This window comes from Eubalaena glacialis, chromosome 7, assembly GCF_028564815.1.
Source record: "Eubalaena glacialis isolate mEubGla1 chromosome 7, mEubGla1.1.hap2.+ XY, whole genome shotgun sequence".
NCBI classification, from domain to species: Eukaryota; Metazoa; Chordata; class Mammalia; order Artiodactyla; family Balaenidae; genus Eubalaena; species Eubalaena glacialis.
In genome coordinates, this window is record NC_083722.1 from 80,280,756 (window position 1) to 80,308,285 (window position 27,530).

General features: G+C 37.0%; 2 protein-coding genes across 10 annotated transcripts in view; one reads left to right on the forward strand and one right to left on the reverse strand.

The window, feature by feature from the left end:
- Nucleotides 1-10,320, forward strand: part of CCDC66 (coiled-coil domain containing 66) — a 49,659-nt gene extending 39,339 nt beyond the window's left edge. For all 3 annotated transcript variants that reach the window (XM_061197011.1, XM_061197013.1, XM_061197014.1), the window contains 5 exons: nt 6,111-6,610; nt 7,227-7,267; nt 8,074-8,315; nt 8,549-8,664; nt 10,085-10,320. In XM_061197011.1, the coding sequence (XP_061052994.1) occupies nt 6,111-6,610; nt 7,227-7,267; nt 8,074-8,315; nt 8,549-8,664; nt 10,085-10,171 (986 nt within the window). In that variant the 3' untranslated portion in view covers nt 10,172-10,320. The remainder of the gene's footprint in view (nt 1-6,110; nt 6,611-7,226; nt 7,268-8,073; nt 8,316-8,548; nt 8,665-10,084) is intronic.
- Nucleotides 10,321-11,524: 1,204 nt separating this feature from the next.
- Nucleotides 11,525-27,530, reverse strand: part of TASOR (transcription activation suppressor) — a 48,801-nt gene continuing 32,795 nt past the window's right edge. Inside the window, exons 15-24 of one of the 7 annotated variants that reach the window (XM_061197006.1) lie at nt 26,751-27,157; nt 25,084-25,225; nt 23,779-23,838; nt 19,045-19,850; nt 16,388-16,510; nt 15,468-15,627; nt 14,875-14,983; nt 13,380-13,558; nt 13,031-13,195; nt 11,525-12,223 (exon numbers count right to left, since the gene is read on the reverse strand). In XM_061197006.1, the coding sequence (XP_061052989.1) occupies nt 11,691-12,223; nt 13,031-13,195; nt 13,380-13,558; nt 14,875-14,983; nt 15,468-15,627; nt 16,388-16,510; nt 19,045-19,850; nt 23,779-23,838; nt 25,084-25,225; nt 26,751-27,157 (2,684 nt within the window). In that variant the 3' untranslated portion in view covers nt 11,525-11,690. Of the gene's footprint in view, nt 12,501-13,030; nt 13,196-13,379; nt 13,559-14,874; nt 14,984-15,467; nt 15,628-16,387; nt 16,511-19,044; nt 19,974-23,778; nt 23,839-25,083; nt 25,226-26,750; nt 27,158-27,530 lie in introns of all 7 variants that reach the window. The other 6 variants (XM_061197004.1, XM_061197009.1, XM_061197008.1 and 3 more) reach the window with 6 other exon arrangements.

Sequence of the window (27,530 nt, forward strand, 5' to 3'; positions counted from 1 at the left end):
TCTAAGGTATTTTTCACCTGCTGACTTTAAAACTTTGGAGGAACTTGACTTAAATTTTTAAACTCACTGCAAGGTGAGTTCATCCCACCGCTTCATTTCAGTGAGGAGAGCCTGTCTTGAGTTCAAGCTTTTGTAATCCTTGGAATAGTCCAAAACTGCATAAAAGCCAATTTATGAGCTATCACTTTATATATTTATTGTATTGGAGTATAATTGCTTTACAGTATACAACGAAGTGAATATTGTACACTTTGTTGTACAACAAAGTGAATCAGCTATGTGTATGCATATTCCCCTCCTCTTGGACCTCCCTCCCCTGCCCCCACATCCGGCCCATTTAGGTCATCACAAAGCACCAAGCTGAGCTCCCTGTGCTATACCACAGGTTCCAACTAGCTATCTGTTTTACACATGGTAGTGTATTTATGTCAAACCTAATCTCCCAATTCATCCCACCCTCCCCTTCCCCACCCTGTGTCCACACATCCATTCTCTACATCTATGTCTCTATTCCTCCTCTGGAAATAGGTTCATCGGTACTATTTTTCTAGATTCCACATAAATGCATTAATATACGATATTTGTTTTTCTCTTTCTGACTTAACTTCACACTCTGTATGACAGACTCTAGGTCCATCCACATCTCTACAAATGACCCAATTTTGTTCCTTTTTATGGCTGAGTAATATTCCATTGTATATATGTACCACATCTTCTTTATCGATTCATCTGTCAGTGGACATTTAGGCTGTTTCCATGACCTGGCTATTGTAAATAGTGCTGCAGTGAACATTGGGGTACATGTGTCTTTTTGTTTTGTTTTTAAACATTTATTTTTTTATTTATTTTTGGCTGCGTTGGGTCTTCGTTGCTGTGCATGGGCTTTCTCTAGTTGCGGCGATGGGAGCTACTCTTCATTGTGGTGCACGGGCTTCTCATTGCAGTGGCTTTTCTTGTTGCAGAGCATGGGCTCTAGGCACGCGGGCTTCAGTAGTGTGGCTCGCGGGCTTTAGAGCACAGACTCAGTAGTTGTGGCACACGGGCTTAGTTGCTACACAGCATGTGGGATCTTCCCGGACCAGGGCTTGAACCCGTGTCCCCTGCATTGGCAGGAGGGTTCTTAACCACTGTGCCACCAGGGAAGTCCCATGTGTCTTTTTGAATTACAGTTTTCTCAGGGTATATGCCCAGTAGTGGGATTGCTGGGTCATATGGTAGTTCTAGTTTTAGTTTTTTAAGGAACCTCCATACTGTTCTCCACAGTGGCTGTATCAGTTTACATTCCCACCAACAGTGTAAAAGGGTTGGTTCCCTTTTCTCCACACCCTCTCCAGCATTTATTGTTTGTAGATTTTTTGATGATGGCCATTCTGACTGGTGTGAGGTGACACCTCATTGTAGTTTTGATTTGCATTTCTCTAATGATTAGTGATGTTGAGCATCTTCTCATATGCCTCTTGGCCATCTGTATGTCTTCTTTGGAGAAAAATGTCTATTTAGGTCTTCCGCCCATTTTTGGATTGGGTTGTTTGTTTTTTTGATATTGAGCTGCATGAGCTGTTTGTATATTTTGGACATTAATCCTGTGTCAGTTGCTTCGTTTGCAAATATTTTCTCCCATTCTGAGGGTTGTCTTTTCATCTTGTTTATAGTTTCCTTTGCTGTGCAAAAACTTTTAAGTGTAATTAGGTCCCATTTGTTTATTTTTGTTTTTATTTTCATTACTCTAGGAGGTGGGTCAAAAAAGATCTTGCTGTGATTTATGTCAGAGAGTGTTCTGCCTATGTTTTCCACTAAGAATTTTATAGTGTCTGGTCTTTAATCCATTTTGAGTTTATTTTTGTGTATGGTGTTAGAGAATGTTCTAATTTCATTCTTTTACATGTAGCTGTCCAGTTTTCCCAGCACCACTTATTAAGGAGACTGTCTTTTCTCCATTGTATATCCTTGCCTCCTTTGTCATAGATTAGGTGACCATAGGTGCATGGGTTTATCTCTGGGCTTTCTATCCTGTACCATTGATCTATATTTCTGTTTTTGTGCCAGTACCATACTGCCTTGATTACTGTAGCTTTGTAGTATAGTCTGAAGTCGGGCAGCCTGATTCTTCTAGCTCCATTTTTCTTTTCGCAGATTGCTTTGGCTGTGTGGAGTCTTTTGTGTTTCCATACAAATTGTGAAATTTTTTGTTCTAATTCTGTGAAAAATGCCGTTGGTAATTTGATAGGGATTGCACTGAATCTGTAGATTGCTTTGGGTAGTATAATCATTTTCACAATATTGATTCTTCCAATCCAAGAACATGGTATCTCTCTCCATTTGTTGGTGTCATCTTTAATTTCTTTCAACAGTGTCTTATAGTTTTCTGCATACAGGTCTTTTGTCTCCCTAGATAGGTTTATTCCTAGGTATTTTATTCTTTTTGTTGCAATGATAAATGGGATTGTTTCCTTAATTTCTCTTTTTGCTCTTTCATTGTAAGTGTATAGGAATGCAAGAGATTTCTGTGTATTAATTTTGTATCCTTCAGCTTTACCAGATTCATTGATTAGCTCTAGTAGTTTACCGGTGGCATCTTTAGTATTTTCTGTGTATAGTATCATGTCATCTGCAAACAGTGACAGTTTTACTTCTTTTCCAATTTGTATTCCTTTTATTTCTTTTTCTTCTCTGATTGCTGTGGCTCGGACTTCCAAAACTACATTGAATAAAGTGGCGAGAGTTGACATCTTTGTCTTGTTCCTCATCTTAGAGGAAATGCTTTCAGTTTTTCACCATTGAGAATGATGTTTGCTGAGGGTTTGTTGTACATGTTGAAGTTGGGCGGGGGGTGGGGCAGTGTAACAGCCGGGGCGGGGACGGCAAGGTGGGAATAAAAGGCCTAGTGGTTTTTTTTTTAAAAAAAAACAGGTGGTGCCCACCATCCTCATCCCCACCCCCATCCCAAGAGTATTCCAGCAAGCCCCTAGATGTGTTAAGTTACATTCCTGCCCCTTGGGCCAACGCTTCAACATATTTTTAAATGAGCCTCTTTCACATTTGGGTGTAATCAGCTGCCTCTGCACTGGGCCCTGGGGTAAGTGAGCCCTTTAAGAGCTGTTTCTCCCTTCTGCTATAGCTTTGTGGGTCTTGTGGACATGAACCGCATTGGTTTTCAGTGCTATATGTTTTGGGGGATTATCTGTTCTGTGAAGATCTTAAAAGTAGGGGTACCCAATGTGGGGTTCAAACCCTTAACTCCTTGGGGAAAAGCTCTGGGTTTTGAGTTCCCTCCCAGTTGTGGGTTGCAGCACAGGGGTGGGGTTTATGGCTTGACTGTGTCTCAGCCTCTCCCACCTGCTTTGATGGTGTGCGTCTACACACTTGCGCAATGTGTAGGAGTCGCCCAGCCAGTTCTTTAGGTTTTTTCCAGAGGAAATTGTTCCCTATGTCACTATAGGTTCAAGTGTGTCCATAGGAGGCGAGTTCAGGATCTTCGTAGGTCACCACCTTGAACCAGACCTTCAGTTTTTAAACTAATTACCAATGGACCCTCCTGTCAGTTATTTGTGGTCTTGGGGATCCCTTGGTAACTTAAAAAGAGACAAAAACCAATTTGGCTGGCCATAAGTTAGGAGATAATATTAATGTTCCTCTAGAAATATCAAAAAGCTACTCTGGAGTTGGCTAGTACTGAGCCCCAAGCCCAGAATGTCTTAATGGAAATCCATCCTCTAACATACCACTATTTCTGCCAGTTAATTTTAGATCTTCAATACAACACCAAATTACATAATATGACAGGAAGGTAGAAGGGAATTTGAAAAGGGAAGTGGGGTAAAGCAACCTGTTTAGTTTATAAAAAAAACAAAACTTTTTTTATAGTTTGCTCGTAAGCTTGAAGAATGTGGTTTGGTCCCTTCTCTATGTCCAGATAAATAACAAAATTATATAAATCCTACACATCACTTAAGAGGAAGTCAAACTAGGTCTTTAAGACCGTGAAATTATGTATATTATCACTGGGTGACTCTAAGGGAATTTAATCAGTCAGGGTCCCAAAGTAGAATAATTAAAGATGGCTTATTTAAAAAGAGTATTTTCAAAGGAGTGGCTGTGAGGGAATACAGCAATAGTGCTTTGACTCTGGTGCTAGTAGCAACTGACCTGTTACCAGAACCTAGAAGACAAGCGTTGTATAGAGGTAACTTTGAGGGGAACCTTTGGTAAAGGGACAGAGTCAGCCTGAGGTCAGCTCACAGGGAATGAGCCAGTGGGATAAGTATCCTGAATTCACTCTTTTCCCTTCCTATAATCTGCATATGAACACTCTTGACAGAAACAGAAGCCAGAGGACCCAGGAACCCATTGATAAGGTTCTTACCAGTCAGCCTGCTAGGGCAGAGAGCAGGGGAGAGAAAGGTGTAAAGTGGGTGTAGAGTGGCAAAAAAGGATATCCAGTATGAAAATGATGTAGGCTGGGCAGCCTTACTAGGATTAGTCCTGGAGCAGCTCTAGTCTGGAATAACAAACTTACAGCAATAATTGGACTTTTTTTTTTTTAATGGGCAACCCAGACCTTTCATTAGCTAATTGTGAATTTAAAATTTTAATCATATGTGAAAAAAAGCCTTTTGAGCAACAAAGTAATTTTGTTGCTCAACTGTTGTGATAGCTGAACACATATAAAATCATGAACATTATATAAATTTTAAGGAGATTTTAGATGTCTTGTTTGAATGGTGAACTTTTCCTGGTTTCAAAATGGAAAAAAGTAAAAGGTTGTATGTGATTCAGGGATGGCCTGGAGGCATAGCATGATGGTATATGAGATACAGACATTAAAAAAGTACATGAGGACTTCCCTGGTGGCACAGTGGTTAAGAATCCACCCTGCCAGTGTGGGGGACACGGGTTCGAGCCTTGCTCCGGGAAGATCCCACATGCCGCAGAGCAGCTGGGCCCGTGTGCTGCAACTACTGAGCCTGCGCTCTGGAGCCCACGAGCCACAACTGCTGAGCCCATGTGCCACAACTACTGAAGCCGGCGCACCTAGACCCCGTGCTCTGCAACAAGAGAAGCCACCACGGTGAGAAGCCGACTACCGCAACGAAGAGTAGCTCCCACTCGCCACTAGAGAAAGCCCATGCGCAGCAACGAAGACCCAACGCAGCCAAAAATAAAGTAAAAAAATAAAGAGTGAATCATCTGAAGTTCTGATATGTGCTGTAGCTTGAATGATCCTTGAAGGCATTACGCTGAGTGAAATAAGCTGGACGTGAGGGGAGGGGGCAGTTGTGCAGGGAGACACAAATATTGTATAGTTCCACTGGTGTAAGGAATTTAGGGTTGGGTGGACAAATCAGAAGTGGAAAGTAGAGTGGAAGTTGCTGAGGGTTGGGAAGGAGGGTGGAATGGGGAGTTACTGCTTAGTGGGTGCAGGGTTTCTGCTTGAGGTGATGATGGGGTCTGGAATTGTGTGGCATCATGAGTGTGCTTGGTGCCACTGAATTGTACACTTAAAACTGGTTTAATGGAAGATTTAGGGAAATTGGAACCCTTGTGCATTGTTGGTGGGAATGTAAAATGATGCAGCTGCTAAAGAAAACAGAATGGCATTTCCTCAGAAAATTTATAATTACCATATGGTCTGGCGATTCCACTTCTGGGTGTAGTCAGAAGAACTGAAAAAAGTAAGGTCTTGAAGAATAGCCCAAAGGTGGAGGCAACCCAAGTGTCCCTTGACAGATGAATGGATAAACAAAAATGTGGTATATACATACAATGGAATGTTTTATAGTGTGTGTGTGTGTATTCAGCCTTAAAAAGGAGGATATTCTTACACATGCTACAACTTGGATGAACTTTGAGGACATTATGCTAACAGAAATAAGTCACAAAAAGAGACAATCTTAGAGACAAAGTAGTATGGTGGTTGCTACCAGCTGGCAGGAAGCGGGGGATGGGGAGTTGTTTAGTGGGTATAGAATTTTTTTTTTTTCAATTTTCAAACCAAAGTTTTAGAGGGCAGTTTTAATGCCTTTGAAAAAAATGGTTAAAATGGTAAATTTTGCATTATGTATGTTTTACCACAATTTTTAAAAAATTATTCATCTGAAACTTTTTTTTAGATGACTTAAATGCAGGAATATTTACCAATATAGAATCACGCTGTGGATCGGTAATAGAGAGGGAAATTATAAACTGTTCATCTCCTGAGATTCCTGCAGAATTTAATGAACAGTTTAACACTAAGAAGAACAAGAAGCAAGAACTAGTAAATCATGATAATGAAGCCAACTTAGAAAAAGAAAACAGTTGGTATAATGACCAGTGTAATCAGTTCACAAGAACAGAGAAACAAACAAAACATATGAAGAAGTGTCCTAAAAGGCCTGATTGGAATATAAATAAACCACTGAGACGGTATATTCCAGCATCAGAAAAGTACCCTAAACAGCTTCAAAAGCTGAGAGAAGAAAAAAGAGTAAGAAGGCAGATGGAACTGCTTCATTTGGTAGAAAGAAATAATCCTGGACACCTTTCTCAAAATAGAGTCACTTCACCAGATGTTCTTCATTCATCTCATCAAGAAACTGAACCAGGTTTCAGGTGGCAGCTAGTCAAAAAGGTAAAGCTCTTCTGTCTAAAAAAATAAAGCATGTATTGAAGTTTTTAGAATGAGAATATAGTTCCACACATGCATGTTTTGACAAGGCTATTCTGGGTCTGAATAAGAGTTCTAGAAATTTGCTGTAGTTTATTTACACCAGGGGTCAACAAACTATGGCCAGTGGGCAAATCCGTCTTGCTGCCTGCTTTTGCAAATAAAGTTTTTTAGGAATACAGCCATGCTCATTTTTTTACCTGTTGTCTGTGGCTGGCTTCATGCTGCAAGAAGAGTTTAGAGTAGTTGCAACAGAGACCACATGGCTCACAAAGCCAAGTGTTTACTATCTGTCCTTTACAGAAAAAGTTTACACTTAAACCCTGTATAGATTAATGCTGTTCTTTATTCAGATACCCATTCAAAACTCTTGTTTATAGTCCATATAGACAGAGGATAATTTACAAGGTCAGGAATTACTGGATTGGTTTCTCTGACTCTGGAGAAATACCAAGCCTCTCCTATCCTATTATCCAGTATATGTTACTCAAATATTATCCTCAGATTATTTCAACAAGTAACCACTAAAAACATTTGTGGGGATGTATGGAAACGCTGTTAACTCCTGTCTATCATTTAGGAAGAAGAACCTCGGAGAATTAATTCTTTCAGCAAGGAAAGGTATGTTATGGATTCCATAGCTACTTAGTGCTTTCTGTGTGATACAAAGTACTTGCTCAAAATACAGGTGAGATGAAGCATGTATGCATGTCTGTGAAGACAGTTAACAGGAAAGTTTGTGACTTCAGGTGAGTAGAGGTTTAAGGGAAAGGGTGTTGGCATTTTACCTAGAATTTGAAGGTCCAAATTGGACTGGACCTAGGCATCCTAAGCAGGAATGTGGGTGACATTTTGTTATCTTCAGACTTTTAACAGTTTTGATTTTCCAGATATGCCAGCAGTGGAATAGACATTCTGCTTGGATTGAGGGGGGAGGGAATAAATGACTGGTAGGGATAATGAGAAATTAACCAATGGGAGATTTAAAATTGTTAGAATTTTTCTTCTCTGCTTTTGTGCACGAACCAGCTGGTTTAAGCTGTCTCTGAATGTGGCTCTAATAGCAAGTTTAGTTTAGGCGGTAAGTATATTATTTTATGGTGAATTATCTAAGGAGAAACATTAGGTTTAAATTAGGTAGCATTGATCCTCAGAAGCTAGTAAATTTTTCTCCCTGTTCTAGCATATATATATCCTCAGCAAGTACTAGTAAACCCCAAATTAATCCCATTTTGTTGCCGTTTTAGGAAATGGTATCATAGAACTCAAGCCTCTGACATATAGTGTTCCTAAAGGTGTTATAGGTACATTTAGAATAAATTGAAATGTGATTAAAGAATAGAATATGCTTAATCTAAAATAAAATACACAATTTTTCATTCATGCTTTTTAAGAAGTCCCTTATTGTGCTTTTTGGAAAAATATAGGTCTCAATCACCACCAGTTCCGGCAGTGAAGAACAGAACGCAGCAAACTCAGACACTAAAAAACAGTACTTATGAAAGAGAGAATCTGATCTCAGGAGATAGTCAAACAGAATTATCACCTGGGTTTTCTGAACCATTTCATTTTATTCCCTATGTCCGAACCAATGAGATCTATTACCTTGATCCAGATGCACCATTGTCTAGGCCTTTAACCCAGGATCCTCAGTACCAAAATCCACATGGTAAGTAAATATAAGTGTATCCCCCCCCCCAATTAAAAATCCAAATTGCCCCAGGAGAGGTAGTAAGAATTTCTCTCTTTCGGAAATTATTAAAATTTTTATTGAATATTACTTAAATTTTACTTGGTGCTTTCCTAGGATATAAATTAATGAATCCATAGAATGTTATAGCATAGGACTATTTCATATTATTATAAATGTATTTGAATTTTGTCATTTTTATCTGGCTTCAGACTGTGACCAAGAACAGCTTTTTGACCATCTCAGGGACCCACTTCTTAATCCTAACTTGGTGAAAAACAGGGATCGACAGCAAGCAATCCTTAAGGGACTGTCAGAACTGAGACAGGTATGAGCTCTTCCAAAATGTGGATGTGACCATTTTCTGGTGGAGGGCTGTGTTTACCACTTTTACTAAGCATCGTTGGTTACATGACTTACGTGACTTCACCACATGTCAGTTTAATGTACAGGTGCTGATTCTTTTTTAAAAAACACAACTTTCCTTCTATTTCTTTAACATTGCCATCTCTAAGACTGTTTCTTTCCAGCATGAAATCATGAGACATTTTGAATATTAAGACAACTTTATTGAATGAAAAATGCATACATTTGAAATGGCAAAGCATGATCAATAAGGCCCTAAAACCAAAGGCAGAAAATAAATACAGTTATGCTTTAATTCTTAGTAATGCAGTTCACATTTTTTTAAATGAACGTGTTGGCCGTGTTTGGAATAGAACTTGACACAAGTCCCAAAGAGTAATATAACTCAGTGTGAAATTACACGTATAATCTTACCAGACTACTTTTTCTCCCAGACCAATTGTGACTCATTATCCTGCTCAGATAAAAATAAAATCAGGTAACACATCCAATATTTAAGGCTATAACTGTTCTCTACCAGCTGGCCTTACAAAAAAAAAAAAAGACTTGCAAAACTGGGTTTGCGATTAGCTTTGATTCACAGTATACTTTGTGTATTTGGGGAAAATAAACTGTAGTTTTATGAGTACCCTTTTCCATGTCCAGTCATTTATGAATGCCTCCTGCTTTTCAAATTGTTGATTCAAGTGTTGCTTAAACAATTCTTTCTGTAGAACTAGAAAATCACCCCCACTAACCCAGGATTATAAAGTGTCCCTTAGTTTTTTAAATGCTGTAGCTTTGGTTACATGCGGATTGAATTTTGGAACTCAAGCCTGGTAATTCACACAGTGAAGATTTTACATAAATCCCTTTTTAAAGTGACAAGGCATATTCTAGCTTAGTAGAGACAAAAGTTGTGAGCCTAAGAGAAAGGAATGTGATGTACATACACCTTCACCTATATAGTGACCATATCTTACTTCAGCAGGGCCTTGTACTAGCCACTAAGGTTAATGCAGTCAGGATAAACACTGGATGTTAAAGGGAGACTCATGACCATTTTAAGAGCATCTGGGGAAAAGGAAAGAGGTGGTGTTCAGCCCCACAGTTAGGAGACATGGTTTTAAGAAAGGTCATTTCTATTGGTTGTATGGCTAAAAATATAATCTTACAAATGTGTGATAGCTGCACAGTATCCAAGTGAGAAAGTCTGGTGTAAAAATTGAAAATTTTTGAGTTAAACATGACAAAGATAAAGTTTAAGCTATGGCCAAGTAACTGAGCATAATACGTGTTTTCAAAGTAAATATAGTTCTGGATTAACAACAAGACAGAAAGGTAAAATAGGAATAATTTGCCCCTCTGCTGCACACCATACTAACATATCAATATGATTTCAGGGCCTTCTCCAGAAGCAAAGAGAGTTGGAAACTAATCTCATGCCTTTAGCTGCAAATCAAGAAGAGAATTTTAGTTCTTCATTTTAAATGTAGGAAATCAAATCCTTTACATTTGATTTGTCTTCCAAATTATAAAATGTGGTTGGTTGTTGCTTAACTGTTTTTATCAAATAGCCTAGGCTTCTTTTTAAAATGCTTATTTAAAACTTGTACATTATGTAGTAAAATGCTGTGTGTGTATATATATATTTTTAAAAACAATAAAACAAGACACTTTTGTAAAAAAGCTTAGTAGTTAAAAAAAAAAATTTTTTTTTTTCCTGCTCATCACAATGTGGGTATTTATCTACTTACCTTAACACAGTCTGGAGTTTACAGTGTTCTTCCACACTTTTTACATGTAGCTTATTAATTAAAATACCACTTACATATTTTGCTCTATAAAAAGATTTTAAAGAGTAGAACTCAAAGTTCTTTTGAGGTGCCAAAGGAAGGTCTGACATACTTACTTTTACTAAAATAGCCCAGATTCAGTTTAGGCTTACGTGGAAATTTTTTTAAGTCCTTTTTTTAATGACTTCTTTTATTGTAGAAACTACAGTTTTCAAAAACATTTACAAAAGTTTGTATTAGTAATGGAGAGGCAGTTAGTTAGTTAGTTATTAGCAATACATATGGATTTAAAATTTATCTTCACCATGTACTTTTATCTGGGAATTTAAAGTTTTAGCTTTAGTATATAGCACTTCAGCACTTAAGTGCTTACCACCTGAAAAATATACTTACATTTTTCTAACAATTTAAAAATCTATAGCAAAGTTTGTTTCAAATTGTTTAATGCCTTTAATAACCAAATGCAGTTTCATATTTCAAAAGATGATAGATGATAGGTTTTTGTTTAAGTCAGGGACCACACAAGCACTGAAAATTGTAATTATCAAATATTCTCAAATAAATAAAAGTTTGACCAAAATTTTAGCAACAGGTGATTTTACATGGTTAAGTCTAGAAATAAAAAATAATGCTGCCTGGTGTTAAGTCCTAAGTCCTATATGTACATAGTTTTATCATCTAAATGAAATGGCTTTGTTCAATAAATCTTGAGGTATTGAGCCAAAATCCTGTAAATATTAACATCACTGGCTTATACCTGTGTAAAAACACTATACAAAAAGCTTAAAATAAATGCATTAGTTGATATGTCATTTCAGCAAAAGTAGCTGGGATCATCTGACATTAGAGGAGGGAAAAAAAGTAAAGCCATTATTGTTCACTATCCTTTTGCAACTATCTATCTAGGTTTTATATATAAATCAGGCTTCAATTTGAAGCCAAAGTACAGATGACATATAAGTGTAAAACTTAAAAGTGCCAATATGAGATAATTCAAGTACAATATATGTTAAAAATATATATATTTATTTCAATTTTCAGATGCTTCAACTGTTACAGGCCATCATGATTTAAATAAGAGGGAAAAAAACATTTGCGAAAGGAAAAGAAACCTTTTGTTTAGAGAATGAAATATAAATTGTTAAGTCACTTTTAAGAAACAGAAAAAGTCCATAACAACCTACTTACTTAAAAAAAAAAAAAGTTACTGTAATTATTTCTCTTTTGAAAACGGCCTGGAACAATCACTTTTCCACCAACTTAATGGAGATGGAGATTTCTCTCTATCCAAGTTTTGAGTATAAGCAGATAAAAAGTAATTTTCACTTTCTTGAGACTGACTTGATGAAAGGGCATATGGTGTCCCCAAAAATGTCTGATGAGTGAGAACATTAAAATGACTAAACTGATGGGACATATTTAATTGACTGTGATAAACCTGAAAGTTGCTATATGAATCCTGTTCAGCTGAATTACTGTTCTCTCCTTCAGAGCATACTATATCAATAGAAGCTCTCTCTTCAGAATCAATTTGATAAGTCTTCTCTTCTAATAAACTTTTTTGCAAGTCAAGAGACGATTGCAACTCAATTTGAATATTCTTTTTTTGATCTGTTCCACGTGATCCTTTGGTCTCTTTCTCCAATATTTCTGAATGAAAATTGCTGCATACTTCTATTTGTGAGATTTCATCCCCTGAATCCAGAGACATATCCTCTTCGTCCTTTTCATCGTTTTCTAAAAGAGCTACATTTAAAAAACAAAAAGTCCTCCTCTATTGAAATACACAATTTGTTTAAGTTTTAAAATTATACACTACTCACACAATATAATGCGTCAGGGTCTGCAAGTCCACAATCCCTTAAAGCTTGGTCTTCTGCCACAAGTTCACTTAGTCACAACACTCACACTAGGTGTGAATGTCCAGATAATCCGATGCTAAAAGCTTCTGCGAAATGTGTTCACGTTTAATGTTGGGAAATCCCAACTCCCAGCTCCAAAGGGGTTAATGTCAAAACAGCATCTAAAGTTATACGGTAATTCAGTATTCGACAAGACAAATATAAAATAAAAATTCTGACATCTAGCTTCATTGGATTACTACTAAACTGGTTAGCTGTATCAAATGTTCGAACATCTCTGCTTTTCCTCAAAAACAAAAGTACATCTTTCATTTTACATAAAACCTGGAACCAAAGCAGAGGCCATCTCACAAAAGACTAAAGCTATGGATATCTCTACTACCTTGTAATTAAACTGCTTTAATTCACAACAGAAGCCAATAAAGCTTACATACCCTCAAAAAGAAAATGCCTACTCTATAGTATGCAGTCTACATTAACTCAAACACCTTATATTGACTACAGTATAATAAATGAGCAGATTTTGTGTATGCTAAGTAAAAGAATGATAAATGCCTTGAAACATTTCCCCTGAAGCTGAGTTTACACTGAGGTGAGCAGTTTCAAAATTAGCATTTCATTATATGAAATCAAAGCAAAACCATTCTTTTTCTGTCTGCCTTAAAGAAAATGAGAACTACTGAAAAGTTACCTGACTGCGACTCAAGATTCTCATTAGCACCAAGCAAAGGAAGGTTTTCTTCTGTGATTGAGTTGTGATAGCCCACAAGATTTTTAAAGTTTTGCATAAAGTCTTCAGCAGTCGCAACCACTATTCCATTATCGGTATAACTGGAAAGCATCTTGATACTCTTTTCTAAATTGAAAAAAAAAAAAAAGTTGAGTATAAAACACTTATATAAAATGATAATGCCTGCCTCCAGCCCTCACAAAATCCTTTCCTCCACATTTTCAGAAACACCCAACACAGTCCCACAAAATCCTTTCATACACATTCCTGTATGCACAGTAGAAAGCTTAAGAGCATTCACTCTCTTTACCTGTTAAAAAGACTATGTGTCGTTGTTGTATGTTTTGAGCCTGAAGTCTGATAAGGCAATCCAATTCTGGAGCATTCCGAGTTTGTGAATCACAGTTGTGGTATGACAAAATTTCAACCAGATGTTTCTTCTGATAGATATTCAGAAGGGTCAACAGACTCAGAGCTTTAGCATTCAATCTGTGAAATTAAGTAGTTCAGTATCTGTATCTGCATTTCTAAAATTTAGTATGGATGTTTTCATTTGAAATTAAAGCCATAATTTCTCAATTGAGACAACTAACGACAACTGCACTGCTTAGCTCACTGCCTGATGTACAGGTGCTTCTTAGTAGAGGGAGAGCAGGAATTGTGCAACCCACGGGTAACTCCAAGGGCTTTCTCTGAGTACAAAGCCTGAGGGCCAGCTATTCAGTTCAGACAAAAATCTCAACTTATTACTTACTAAATAAATTACATTTCAGCTTCACTAATTTAGAACTGTAATGAAAGGTGTAAAAGGACAAAAAAATATAAATCTTTCCTTCAAAAAATAACATGGCTCTGAGCTATTTCTATACTTCCAGATGCAAGGCAACATGTGGTAGAAATTACTGGCTATTGTCAGGAAGATGACAGTACTAATTTGTACAAGTTATACCTCCGGGCCTCAGTATTGCTATCTGTTATATAAAGATAAGACTTCCCCAATGCCTCCTTCACATGATTTGAAGATAAAACAAGTTTTTAAAAAATGAAATACAATAAAAAGTTAAATAATTTAAAATTACTAAAGCCTGAATTTCCCTAAGTGTGTCCCATGGAATATCAATAGGTATTAGAAGAAAAAAATGTTTTGTGGTCTAGGTTTCGGAAATGCTGACTGACAAAATGTAAAACAGGATCCTTAACTACAAAGTTTCTCAGATCTTCAAATGTGTCAATAAGTACATTATATGGATTCTAGTAGTAGGATATAGTATCCCAAACTCATCTGATTACAATAGTCATTTGCAGAGCCTCTCAAAGGACTAGTGCTCCAAGAATCACGTTTTGAGAAGTGACTTCTGGGCATGTTAGAAATCACTTATTACATAAATGAATGTCCTAATCATAGATCCCTTTATCATGTCAAGATTAATCCTTCTCTCATATGTGTAATATTATTAGATTAACAATTAGGAGAGGGCCTGATCTACTTGGCATATACAGTTCCATAAAAAAATAAAGAATGCTGATTATCCCGTTTTGATTATTATTCTAAACCCAAGTGGTAAAGTTTAAACCAATTTTATCTCTATACATAACTAGAACTTCAGCAAACCTCTACATAAACAAGAATACCATTTTCAAACAGGCTAGAATAATTCAGTATCTACATTCCCTTACGGCTAGCAAAAGACATCTGTGAAAACTGAGCAGCATCTATAATTTACAAACATATAAAAAAATAGCAAAATTCTGTGAACACAATGTTAAAATCAACAACCAATATATAGTTATTTTTCAAACCTTACCTGCCCAGTTCCTTTAGTTTTTTCTGAAATTTACAGTGGACTTTCCATTGCCATTTTCCTTCTGGAGTACTAAGTTCTTCGAGGAATGTCAAAAAATTTTTAAGGTTCTCTGTTAGAGATAATGAAGTTCATTTTAAATTCAATAAACAAGTCACCCACTCCACAAGTGAATTAAGGAAGAAGTGTTTGTTGATACTATGTAGGAACACCTACTTTCCTATGTAGTATTTTCTTTCTCTTTTTTCCCCTCTAAGGGAGACAGACCTATATATCCTCTTTGAGATCTAAGAACATAACATCTACACACAAAAAAACAAAAACATGTTGATAACAATAACAAACCAAAAGTAATCCAAGTGAAGTAGGTGCAGACAGCCCTGCTTTATACCAGACTTAAGAGGAAATTATTCGTAAAGAGTAAAAGAATGGGAAAGAAATCTGAGGTAATAAAAGCTCAAAAAAATGATGGAAATGTACTAGTTATCTGTCACTGGCAGAATGGACAATACATTAAAAAAGTATGAGTGAGTCACTAATGAGAAAAACCTTGAGAAGACATAAGTTACATGCTAAAAAGAATAAATAAATCTTACCAATTGTGATTACTTCTGGATTTAGAATGGATTCATCAGAAACGATAAAACCTCCAGATACAAATAACTCATTGTATGTGTGATTTTTAACATCATCCAAACTATCAACACCAGCAAAACTAACACAAGGAAGCTTCTTTAAAGTCACCAAGCCAGGTACCTATTTAAATACCAAAATAAAAATAGAAATAAGGACAGACTCAAGTGTGAAGTAACCTACAAGAGATGTACTATGGCTCACCTATATTAGTGTATTGCCTCTGCAAAGTCAAGCACAAAAACAATATTTCCAACATTATTTCCAAATATACAAACCAACATTTATGTACTGGGCATCTACCTTGAACAGAACACTCTAAGGAAGAGGCACTTAACAAGAGACCTGGAAACATAGAATGACAAATGCTAACCTGCCTGGCCCTGTGAGTACAGTCCGAATTCAAATGAGGCAACAGCCTACGGACTGAAACAGGAAAGACTTCAAAGAGCAGTAGGACTTGAGATAGGCTCCTAAGACTAGACGGGGTACCTCCAGATCCAAGGGAAAGGGGGACTGCTTCAGCAAAGAGGGGGTACAAACAGGTTTCACCTAGGACATACAAATGAAGGTGATAACAATATAAAGAGAGTCAGCAGACCCAATGGCATTCAAGGAGTCAGTATTCTTAGTCTTGACTATTTAAGCAATAGGTAAGATCTGTGATATGCCACAATTTAAAATTTTGCAGAGGTATAAATATGAATCTCATGAGCTGATTCACGGAGGGTAGTTTAGGTCTCAAGTCCTAAACCTCCCAACCTCGAAGTTTTATCTCCTTTAAAGCTTATGAGGATATTTTAAAAACAAACAGCTTTAGTCTCAAAGATAGTAGGGATTTTTGACAACCAAAGTAAGTAAAGAATTCAACTTAATAGTCTACCTTGTGAATGAAACCTGCAATGTCTTCATTTTGAATAATAATCAATAGTTTATCTAATTTTGATCTTCTTTCCAAAAACTGTTCTGGATGACACTCTGTATTGCCTAATTTGATAAGATATTCCTGTTAAAGAAAAAAAACTAAATCAACATTTAAAAGCTTTTTTGCAAACATCCATTTAACATGAGAAATGCAAGATAAAGTGGTTAAGTTTAACTACTACTAGACCACTATTAATGATGCCCTTACACTAGGGACCTCAGAGATCATCAAGTCCACTCTTAGAGAAGACTTCGAAGCTCAGACCTTAAATGGTCACAATCACGATGTTATGATGCTATGCAGTCAAAGCCAAGTAAATGCTAGCTTGGGGTAACAGAACCAGAAAAGCAATGGATTAGCCCAGGTTCTTAACTCTTATTACTTATTCTGGGCAATCCAGAGCTCAGTCATTAACCACTCCCTCACCCCCATTTTCCTTTCCTTTTGAAGCAGGCCCTTGATTATATGCAGCAGTGTTACCGGTATACTCCTTCAGAGTTAAAAAGCACTTTTACGACTACTGTAGCGCCTTTAACTCACAACAGCCCCAGGATCATTCACACAGAGCTTCAATATGTACAACGTTACTTACATATTAATTAGCCATGCCTGTCAAGTTTACACCTTCAAACAAAACACTCTCCCATCTAACACATCCTTCCATGCTGGTGACACGGTACTACCTTTCAAAGGACACAAGATAGCCAGTCCCAGCAGAATTCTCTTTGCTTGCTGGGGGAATCCTGAACTCTGAAGCAAACTGCAGGATTCTGAAGGTCACATTCCTCATTTCACAGATACAGGAGCAGATTAATTTTCTCAAGGTTGGCACGCTGGTTAGATAACCATACATCTAAACCAAGGTTGCCTCACAACCAGTCTTTCAAGAGCTGTCTACAAGTGTCACACCCAAAGAGGATGTTTCTGTGTAGCCCTAAAGAAGCATCTTCTACAGTGTTTGATTTTGCTCTAACTTCTAAAGCCTCTGGGCAAATCTCAGAGCAGTTTACAATCAAGTTATGAAAAAGTAAATTATTGTTTGATAGGCCTGCTTGTAATTTTTGGTCTTTTTACATTAAGAAATTTTAAATGCAAGTTTGTGTTAAATAAGACAGTTTAACTCATAAAGTAACAAATCAATTTGACTCCAGAAATATTTAGGAAGTTTAAAATTTTATTCATAAAGTCCTGTACTATACTGTAACATTTCTGCTAGAAAATTTCCAATGGATATTGATTAAAAGAATTAAAGTTCTGATCTGATTTCCTATCATATTTATAAAACACACAGCATCCTTTTCCTCTTCTACATAAAATAAATAGCAGAAATATGATCTATTCTAAGCCAGAATGGATTGAAAGCACCATTCGTAAGTAAACACATTTCCCACAAGTGTGTTACAATCAATTTTTTAAATGCAGTGGGAGGAGATGGAGAAATGGTGAGCACACTGGGAACTGTGCCCAACCCACTCTCTCATCTAGCCCTACACCACCACGTAGCTATGCCCCAAAGAGCTGGAAACATGTTGCTGGGGGTGGAAGAATGTTGAGAAGCTCAATGTTCAATCATACAGGGCAAAAATGCAACCAAGAAATTCCTGGTAAGTCTGGTTTCATCCTCCCAAGAAACTACAGAGAATTGGTAAAGGCAGCACACTGAGCACTCTGCTGCCCCCATTTCCATGCTCTTCACGTCCTCAGGAGCACATCACATGAAACATGCTGACGTCAAAGAGATCCTCAAACTGACAAAGGCTCAGGACATGTCAAAGCATGGAGTTTCTGGGCCACTTACTTATAGCCCCCTCTGCTTCCTCTAACTAAAAAAGCAGAAACTTATCATGGTAAGTAAATTCCATAAATAGGAGCAGGCATTTATTTTAAAAACTAAGGCATTCCCTTAAGGAATTAAAATGCTATACAGTTTAGTGAATACTAATTGGCAACATTAAACCACTAATATAATTGTCCCATGTGTTATAAATTACGTATCTATTGTTACAGATTTTACATACCTGTCTCTATGTGTGTATTTTTTTAAACCAAATGCCTGAAACGCCTGTCTACTCCATAGCTTCAGTACAAAAAACATACCTTGCAAGGAGGAATCTTTCATGATTGGGCAAGTGTTTCAGGATCACCATGTTTTTTGATAATAAGGGCTATTGGGAAACCTGGCATGACCAGGGCATCAAGAAATGCCAAAAGATATCATCATTAGGTCATCCTGGACAGTTTTATTTTTCTACCTGATTGATAAAACCCCCTGAGGTAAACACTGACAACTTCCTTTATTTCTCTGCATCTTTCCCTCCCCTTTGTTAAAAACCCAGTAAGAAACATTGAAAATCTTTAAATCAACAATTTAAAGGTATCTGCAATATGTATACAACTGGTCTTTAAAATGACACTATGCAAAACAAGATTAAAAATTCTAAGATATTTAGATCACCAGTTCTTAATTCAGTTGAACTTACTAGTCTTTTATTCCACTCTGCATTAAATTATGAAAATAATATGGTCAACACCTAAAAACAAAAATCCATTTTATAGAGGTCAGACCCAAGAAGAGAAGTTTAGACAGCATTACAATTACCTTCTCAGTTAGTTACCTTTATTTCTTTACAGAGCACACTCTCCTCTTCTTCATGAATATAAAATTTCACAGTATTTTTCTGGACATCTTTCATGATTTTAACCAAACTGTTAAATACTTCAGGTTCTAACTGGCTTATAAAATTTGAAAGAGCTGGTTGGGCAGAAATGTTTACATCACTGGGCGATTTTGTTTCTTTTTCCACTGGTTCCCGGGCAGTATGACCAGGTACAGTATGATCAGAAGTCACCACTGGCTCTGTGGCATGGTGTGGCTGGTTCACTTCTGCTTCAGTTAAACCCAAAGTTGAAGAGGCATGCTGCTCATTAGAGTTGGTGTCTTTCAAAGGATCACTACCAAGTGGCTCAAGGAGGTGTTTATTGTTGAAGTCGCTTGAGGAAACTGGTATGACATGCCTTCCCAGAGGACTCAATGCTATCTTAGTACCAGAATCATTAGGACTGACTGCTGGCAAATTCCCACCCTTGGCTGATGCTTTGATAACAGTATTTAGTTTCTCATGCAAGCCATCTACAAACTCCTGTACACCAGCTTTGGAAGTCTTAGAATATATGAACTCAGAAAACCGTTTCATTTTCTCTTGTGTTGAAAAGATAGGTGTGGAAATTCTGCTGACATATGAAACATTCTTCTGCTTCAGAATCTCTTCTATCTTCCTAGAAAAGAGACTGTACTCTCCTAACACTGTCCTTTCTGTGGTTTCACTCATTGCAGGCGGTTCTGCTGCTGGCACACACTGCTCCTCCACTGTCACCACCTGACCTGTCAACACGTCATCCTCAGTGGTGCCCTTTAGTGTGTCTGTAAATGGAGAGGATGGAAACTGGTAATCAGAACTTCTCTGTCTACTTATTACCCGGGGGTCGTTAGGAAAGGCCTCCTGTGGTGGCAGACACACCAGTAGTTCTTCTGGTGATTTCATACCTATATGGGAAGAGTTTATTATTACAAAAGCAATCCAAAATAATAACATCTGAAAATACAAACTCATAAATAAGGAAAAAAAATGCCAGGTCAAGTATATATTTAGAACAAACTATGCATTGGAAGGTAGAATGAAAACCTCAAATAATGGAGTGAACCTATTTCCTATGTGCCCTACTTACTTATGGCTGGTCTTTGTATTTCAGTAGCTAGAGTGACAAGTTTGAATGTTACTTTCTTTGATTCCTTTTGAAGTATTCAAACAAGGGCCAATTTAACATCAATACAAATTAAGTCACTTGTTTATTTCTGCTTCCCTACCTTTCTGTAGATCTGACTTTAACAGACATGCTTTAAGCAGAATGGTCAGTTGCAACAGCTTGCTCAACCCCTGTATTCTTTGCCAATAATGTCCACTATGGTAATACCCTCTTAATAGGAAAATTTTGAGTGTAAGGCAACTGAAAGAATGCCAAGCTGAAATGCTGTGGGAATAAGTCGTCAAGTTAAGAGTTGCATTCAGGATCTAGGATAATTAATTTTATCTGTTTTCAGATTTGCTCTTACATATGGGGTTGCTTAGTGGATTTGCTACAATGTTAGGGACTTCAATTTATCAGGAAAAGAAAGTCTCAGTCATATAGGAAGAGAACACATTTCATAGCTGCATTAACAGTAATACTTTTGATAGCACTTTTGTTAAGTATTTTTACTTTGTTTGGAAATCATTCCAAGAGAAATCATAATAGCTATTACCCCATATGAGATGAAGAGATCATCAAGCTAGCTGATGCTAATGAAACTACGATAACCCGCGATTCTTGACAACTAGCTCAATCCATAAGATAGTACTTTTTTCCACTCACAAATCCTAAATTCAAACACAGTATGTTCTTGAAACTACATTTCAAAACAGGAACCCTAAATCCCTTTTTAAAAAACATGGGGAAAATACATTTAACAGCAATTTATAGTAATACTTTATTTCACGAAAAAACAAAATTTCATTATTTTTCCCTACAAGTTCATATTACACAATTTTATCCTTTAAAAAAGTACTAATTTTTCTTAAATCTTAGCCAACATTCCCTAACAAATTGCTGTTGTAGTATATAAAATGTTACCTCTAGATCGGAAAGTCCACACATAGGTATAGTTTTCAAAAATACAGTACTTTTAAGATATAGTGAACTCCCTATTCAAGTCTGCACCCAGGTATAGCAGTGTAACCCCTCTACAAAAAATTCAGTTTTGATTTTCCCTACACTCACACTTTTCTAAAGGTTTAAACAGCCTAACCAGCATTTAGTTTATAACATTTTGCTACCAACCCCAGTGGTTACCATGAATCACTGCAACCATTAAGTACTGCAAAGGCACCTGTCAGCATGGTAAGACCATACAGCAGGTCTGTAGATCAAAGAAGAGAAGGGGAGCAAAATATCCAATGTACCAAGGTAAGAATTACAACTGTATGAAATTCATAAACCAGAAAATTCAACTTCCATAAAATAATTCAGGAATACTGAATGCCCTTCGCAAATCTGCAACATGGGGTTTAGTGCACATATAAAATGTCAGGATGAGTACATAAGAAATCTGTAACAGGGAACTCCCTGGCGGTCCAGTGGTTAGGACTTGGCGCTCTTACTGCTGGAGCTCAAGTTCAATCCCTGGTCGGGGAACTAAGATCCTTCAAGCTGTGCAGCGTGGCCAAAAAAAAAAAAAAACACGAAGAAAATAAAATCTGTAACAGAGGTTGATCAATGGGGTGAAACTAAGTGTCTGGCCTAGGGGTGGAAGACTTATTTTTTGAAGTAGTTTTGTACTTCTTGAATTAGGTACCATGTCAAATATCTGATTTATTCAAATAAAATGTCTTACTTACATCTTGTAAAACAAATGAGTTGGGGAGGACCACGTGTAATTTTAAAACTTCTGAATGGTTTATTATTAAAAATACTTGAATACATTCTCCCAAATATTTCAGCTATAGTTGAGACCAATAAACTTATTCCTAAATTTTTTTTCTAAAAAAAATTTTTTTTTAAATAACTGCACCACAGGGCATGCGGGATCTTAGTTCCCCAGCCAGGGATCGAATCCGTGCCCCCTGCAGTGGAAGTGTGGCGTCTTAACCACTGGACCACCAGGGAAGTCCCCCAGTAAGCTTATTCCTGAAGGGCTATGGATAAAGGAAATGTTTTTAAGCTGAAATATAACTTAAATCCACATGGGAAATTTTCCATATTAAAAAACTCTAAACCAAATCCCTTTTGAAAATGCAAATGATCACCATCTAATTTTACTTTGTACAGATTTCCCCCATATAATTTTTATTATTAAGATGGACAACTTTATTATTTTAAAAATGTCTTCAATAAATGATTTAAAAGAAACACATGTCAGTATCTATAATAATACATGTTTTCTACTAACTATCATTCAAGCATTGTGGTACTTTGACTTTTAAATGCAAGGGCAGTGGCGAGTTCTCAAAAAGTAGCATCACTTGGATTTTTATACTTTTAACCACAAAATATGAAGATGGTATGCCAAATAAAGACTGCAGATGCTGATGGAGCATTATGAAGCATAAACAAGATACCTGATTCTCCCAATGAGAAAGAATCACTGATAGAAGCAAAACTTACATGAATCTTAGACATATTGTTGTGTGAAAGAGCCAAAACCAAAAGAGGACATATGTAGCAGGTTCCATCTATCTTAAATTCAAGAGTAGGTAAAAACTAATGTATAGCAAGAGAAGTCAGATTAGTGGTTACGGTTTGGGGCAGGGAGAATACTGACTGGGAGGATGCAGAAGAAGACCTTCTGGGGTACTGAAAATGTTCTACATCTTGATTTGGGTGGTGGTCACCTAAGTGTTTACATATGTTAAGAATTCATCAAGCTGTCTACTAAAGATTTATGCACTTTCCTGTATGTCATATCAATACATCTGTTCTTCCCACTCTGTTTTTTTTCAATTGTCTTTTCCTAGGAGGAGACAAAGATCATCTTGAAGAAAACTATTAACTCAAAGTCTTTTTTTTAATTCCCAAAAGAGAGGAATAACCATAAAGATCTACTAAAATTAGTCATTTAGCTTTTCTTCTGAATAAAAAAACAACAACACAGGATTTCTGAAAGAGTAAGACAAAATGAAATGGAAACAAAAAAGACCCAGACCAAACTCCAAGCAAGAAGAATCTGCCTATGGCCATCTGCAGGGATGCTGAATTGACTTGAGTTTAGACAAAATAGACTGTCTTCTAGGCACCTACTACAACTAGCTAATCAGTAATATCTATAAATGTTTCTGGAATCCAAAAGTTTCCTAATCTCTTAAACTATCTGCAGAAATTAGCTTTACAATTAGCAAAAGAAGAATTGAGTCAAAAAAATTCAAGATTAGGAATAATGTACCTAAAAGATACATGGCCTCACCTCCTCGTATTTTTTAAATTTAAGAGAAACTTGAAGACTGCTTCTCATAAGATGTCCTGTAGAAATGGATTAAGAAAAATATTCTGGTCTTCCCAAGTCATCATATCAGATAGAATCTACTATAGGTGAAAAAAAACTTAATCTCTATGAATATTCAGTGACTCCCTTGAATACATTCTTTGTATAAGAATATTTGATATAAATCAATTAATGATTTAAATACAAATATGATATTGTCCAAATTTTCTGTAATTAACAGACTTAAACTGATGCCCTCCAGATAGAGGACCAGAACTGCAAGTAGCAATTCTGAAGAAGGGCACATTGGGAGGAAAAGCAAAGAGAGCCTTCTCACCTGGTGTTTGTTTCTCACCATGTTTCCCCAGCTGGTCTTCTGGGCTTCTTGCATTCCCTCCTGAGGGAAAGCATCCATTAGATTTGTAGACTCTCTTCAGGTACTGGTGACAACCTTTTAAAGCACCTTTCAGATAACCCCAAATGCTAACAAATTCAAGTATTCCCTCTTCTGCCTAAAATAATCCTGAAGGGTCATTAAGAAATGGGAAGTTGCTTCCCTTTCCATTCAGGTGATGATGGAATATCAACACCTAGATGTTGTGCCTTCAAATGGCTCTGAAACCAGCTATGAAGGTGTCTAAATGAGGAAGGTTAGGATAATCACCTTGTACAGACTACTTCCTTATTCTGTTTCTCCAACTCAAGCCAACTTCTCCAGGTCAGGAGTACCAGCTGCCGCTCTACGATCACTTCTAGGCCTCTTGCCCTCTCTGATAAGGTACTAAGTAGAAAATGGTGCTGAAGCCCATGGAAACTCATCAAGTTTTAGAAATTCTTTGCAGAGTCCTTGGAGGTCTCAGTAGCTTCTAGGTCACAAGCTAGAAAGTATATTTCAGTTGACTTTCTAGCAAAAACTGTTTTTTCTTTTTAAAGGTTAAATAAAGATCTAGGAATGGAAAAGATGTGCCCTGGAAATATTTCCCCAAATGCTTAGCTAACGAAGATGAATAAGAACTTGGAATATTAACAGTATCTGCATATGTGTGTGTATGTGTTTGTACAGAGAAATTAGAATACTGCAAAATGATCTTTCAACATCTGCTAAACTATTCTTGCCTCATGGTTCAATAAGTTTTCTAGGGATATTTACATGTAATCATTTCAGGCCATTCTCTACAATGATCCAATTTCTCTCAAATTATCCAATATTAAGAACTCAAATTTCTTTCAAATAGATGAACCTTAACATGACCACTTCTTAGATGACAGCTTGTGAAGTTTAATAATTTGAGAAGACAGCATTTAATTGGCTGCCCAAAGACCCTCATTTCATCTCTGCAGCTACCTCACCTTATTAGAAACACAATTTCTGACAACAATTTTCATTTGCAAGTTGCATGTTCAACTCCATAGGGAGAGTAAGGATATTTTAAATCCCTCTGTTTTTAATAGGCTCTTTTGCAGATACTGACCAAGAACAGCAACACTCAATGATGAATATCACATTGCTCAAAAATAAGACACTGAAGATGTCAGAGCCAAGCAAGACGCAAGAGTGGAATCTAGAAAAGACAAAACGCTTCAGGAAACTGGTCCCTAAGTAAAACCAAGCAAACCTAAGTCCCAGTATACTTGTTCTTACCTGTAATTGGAATCAGTTTCCAATGTATTTCAGTCTCTTCAACATTATTTGACTTAGATTGTCTACGGAATCCATGTTCAATGGGAACAGTGGGACACAAACTGCAATCTTCAAAATTACTCATGCTAATTAAATCTGGATCCTAAAAATTAGAGTACAGATTCAATACCTTTCTTTTTAATTAATTTTAATGTCAAGAAAAAACAACTATTTTTTCACAGCAAATTCACAAACTTCAACCTAAACATTACAAACAAGTAAAATCAACATGGTGAAGTTATAATACTCTAATCTCAAACTAGAACATATTTTTTTCTCTCAAAACGTAATTGGTTGATTTACAGCAGAGGTTGGTAAACTTTTTCAGTAAAGCACCCAATATTTTAGGCTTTGCAGGCCAGATACTCAGCTCTGCCACTGAAATGCAAAAGCAGCCATAAGCAATACCTAAATGAATGGGCATGACTGTGTTCCAATCAAATTTTAGTTACAAAAATAGGCAGTGGGCTGGGTTTGGTCCATGCCCCCATCAACACAATTTAGAGTTTTAAATATGTCAGGAAATGGTAACAATATAGGTTAGTTTCTTAGTGCCTACCTTACACATGCCCCCAACTGAGATCCCTGTCATCATCCTCCCCATAAAATAAATATCCCAAAACTACATGTAGAAAGCCTGGGGACATGCATATGACTTTTTAAAAAAATTTTTTTCTTTTGGCTGAGCCACGCAGCATACAGGATCTTAGTTCCCTGATCAGGGATTGAACCTGTGCCCCCTGCAGTGGAAGCACAGAGTCTTAACCACTGGACAGCCAGGGAAGTCCCATGATGCATATGACTTTTACTCAAAGACAGGGAAGAGAAAATGGAAGAAAGTAAATTAGGAACAAGTCTTTAGGAACATGGTGCCATCCTGGTACAGTTCCCCAAGTGATGCAACCACTTCTTGGGAAGGCGGGAGCTGGGGAGATTAGGCTACTTCTCAGCTAGATATCAGTATTCTAAGCACGTATCATAAACTGGATGCCCTGTCAAGCACGGGTGAGGGTCACCTCAGAGGTAATCCTAAAGGCCACTCATTTTCCATTGCATGAGAAACAGAAAGTATTTAACCTTGTTTCTAACTGGTACACTGACTTTGGTCACCTTATCTGCCTCACCTATGGGTTCTGGTACTGCCAGCAGAAAGCCAGTGTTTTGAGGACTCAATTTCATTATGAAATGATAGAGAATTAACTCCCAGTAAGCCGTTCCTGACAAATAGATTGTCCAGCCTTCACTTTATCACAATGGTAAATTTCAGACTACACATAAAGCTTATGAGCAGGAAGGAAAACACTTCTGCATTTATCTCTAACAAGGAATAACTTAGAAATACTATCCTGAACAGACACTATTACTGAAATGTGTATCATTTCTCTGTGAAAAGGAAAAACAAGCACACCCACATTCTCCCTTTTTTTTTTTAATTCTTAAAAAAATTTTTTGGCTGTGCCATGCAGCATGCGGGATCTTAGTTCCCTGACCAGGGATCGAACCCGTGCCCCCTGCAGTGGAAGCGCAGAGTCCTAACCACTGGACCACTAGGGAATTCCCCCCACATCCTCCCTTTCATACACACATTCACAAAAGCAAACAAAGATAACCCAAAGATATAGGCTTACTTCTTTCAAATGTAGTTTATGGTCAGTGCCTACTTCACTGGTAGAAACAGCAACAGGATACTTTAAAGATGATGTATCAACTTCTAGCAGTGGGCTCTGAGTATCCTTAAAATGTGCATTTTCAATTTTTGCACAAGTAGGCTGCTCATATTCTTTCTTATCCGAGGTAGAGTTCAACTCATACTCATGCTTTTGCCTCATCTCTTCACGGGCATCATCAGAGCTCAATCCTAAGGCCTTGTTGACTGTGTCTGTCAGGGATGCATCAGAATGACGTGCATTTGCTAGTGTTTCTGATAGCCAATTAAACAACCTATGGATGTCAGCAATGCTAGAGTTAGAGGTATCCTGCTGCTGCCGTCTCAAGTCAGCATCATGCCCAAGTGAGCCAACAAGCTGTGGAGACTCTGAAGGGAAAAGAGAAAGAGCCATCTCTTAAAGTCTGGAAGGCAAGCATAAAAATAATATATATATATATACCTAAAAATTAATTATCATATAACATTTATAGGCAGGAACTCAATCAAACCACCTGCTTAGAGTTTACAAGTATATCCATCCCTTACTTTCCAAATATGACTGGTTCTAAAATTTTGCACATAGGTCAAAATTCCCATTAAACGAAGGTTTATTTTCATCATAATTTGAAAATTCTATTAAAAATGAGCTCAAATATTATGTTGGTAATATGGATAATATATATAAATAACTGTACCGTAGTTACCTTAAACTCTACCACCAAAATCCTAAAATCAGTGAGGTACTTGACAACAGGAAAAA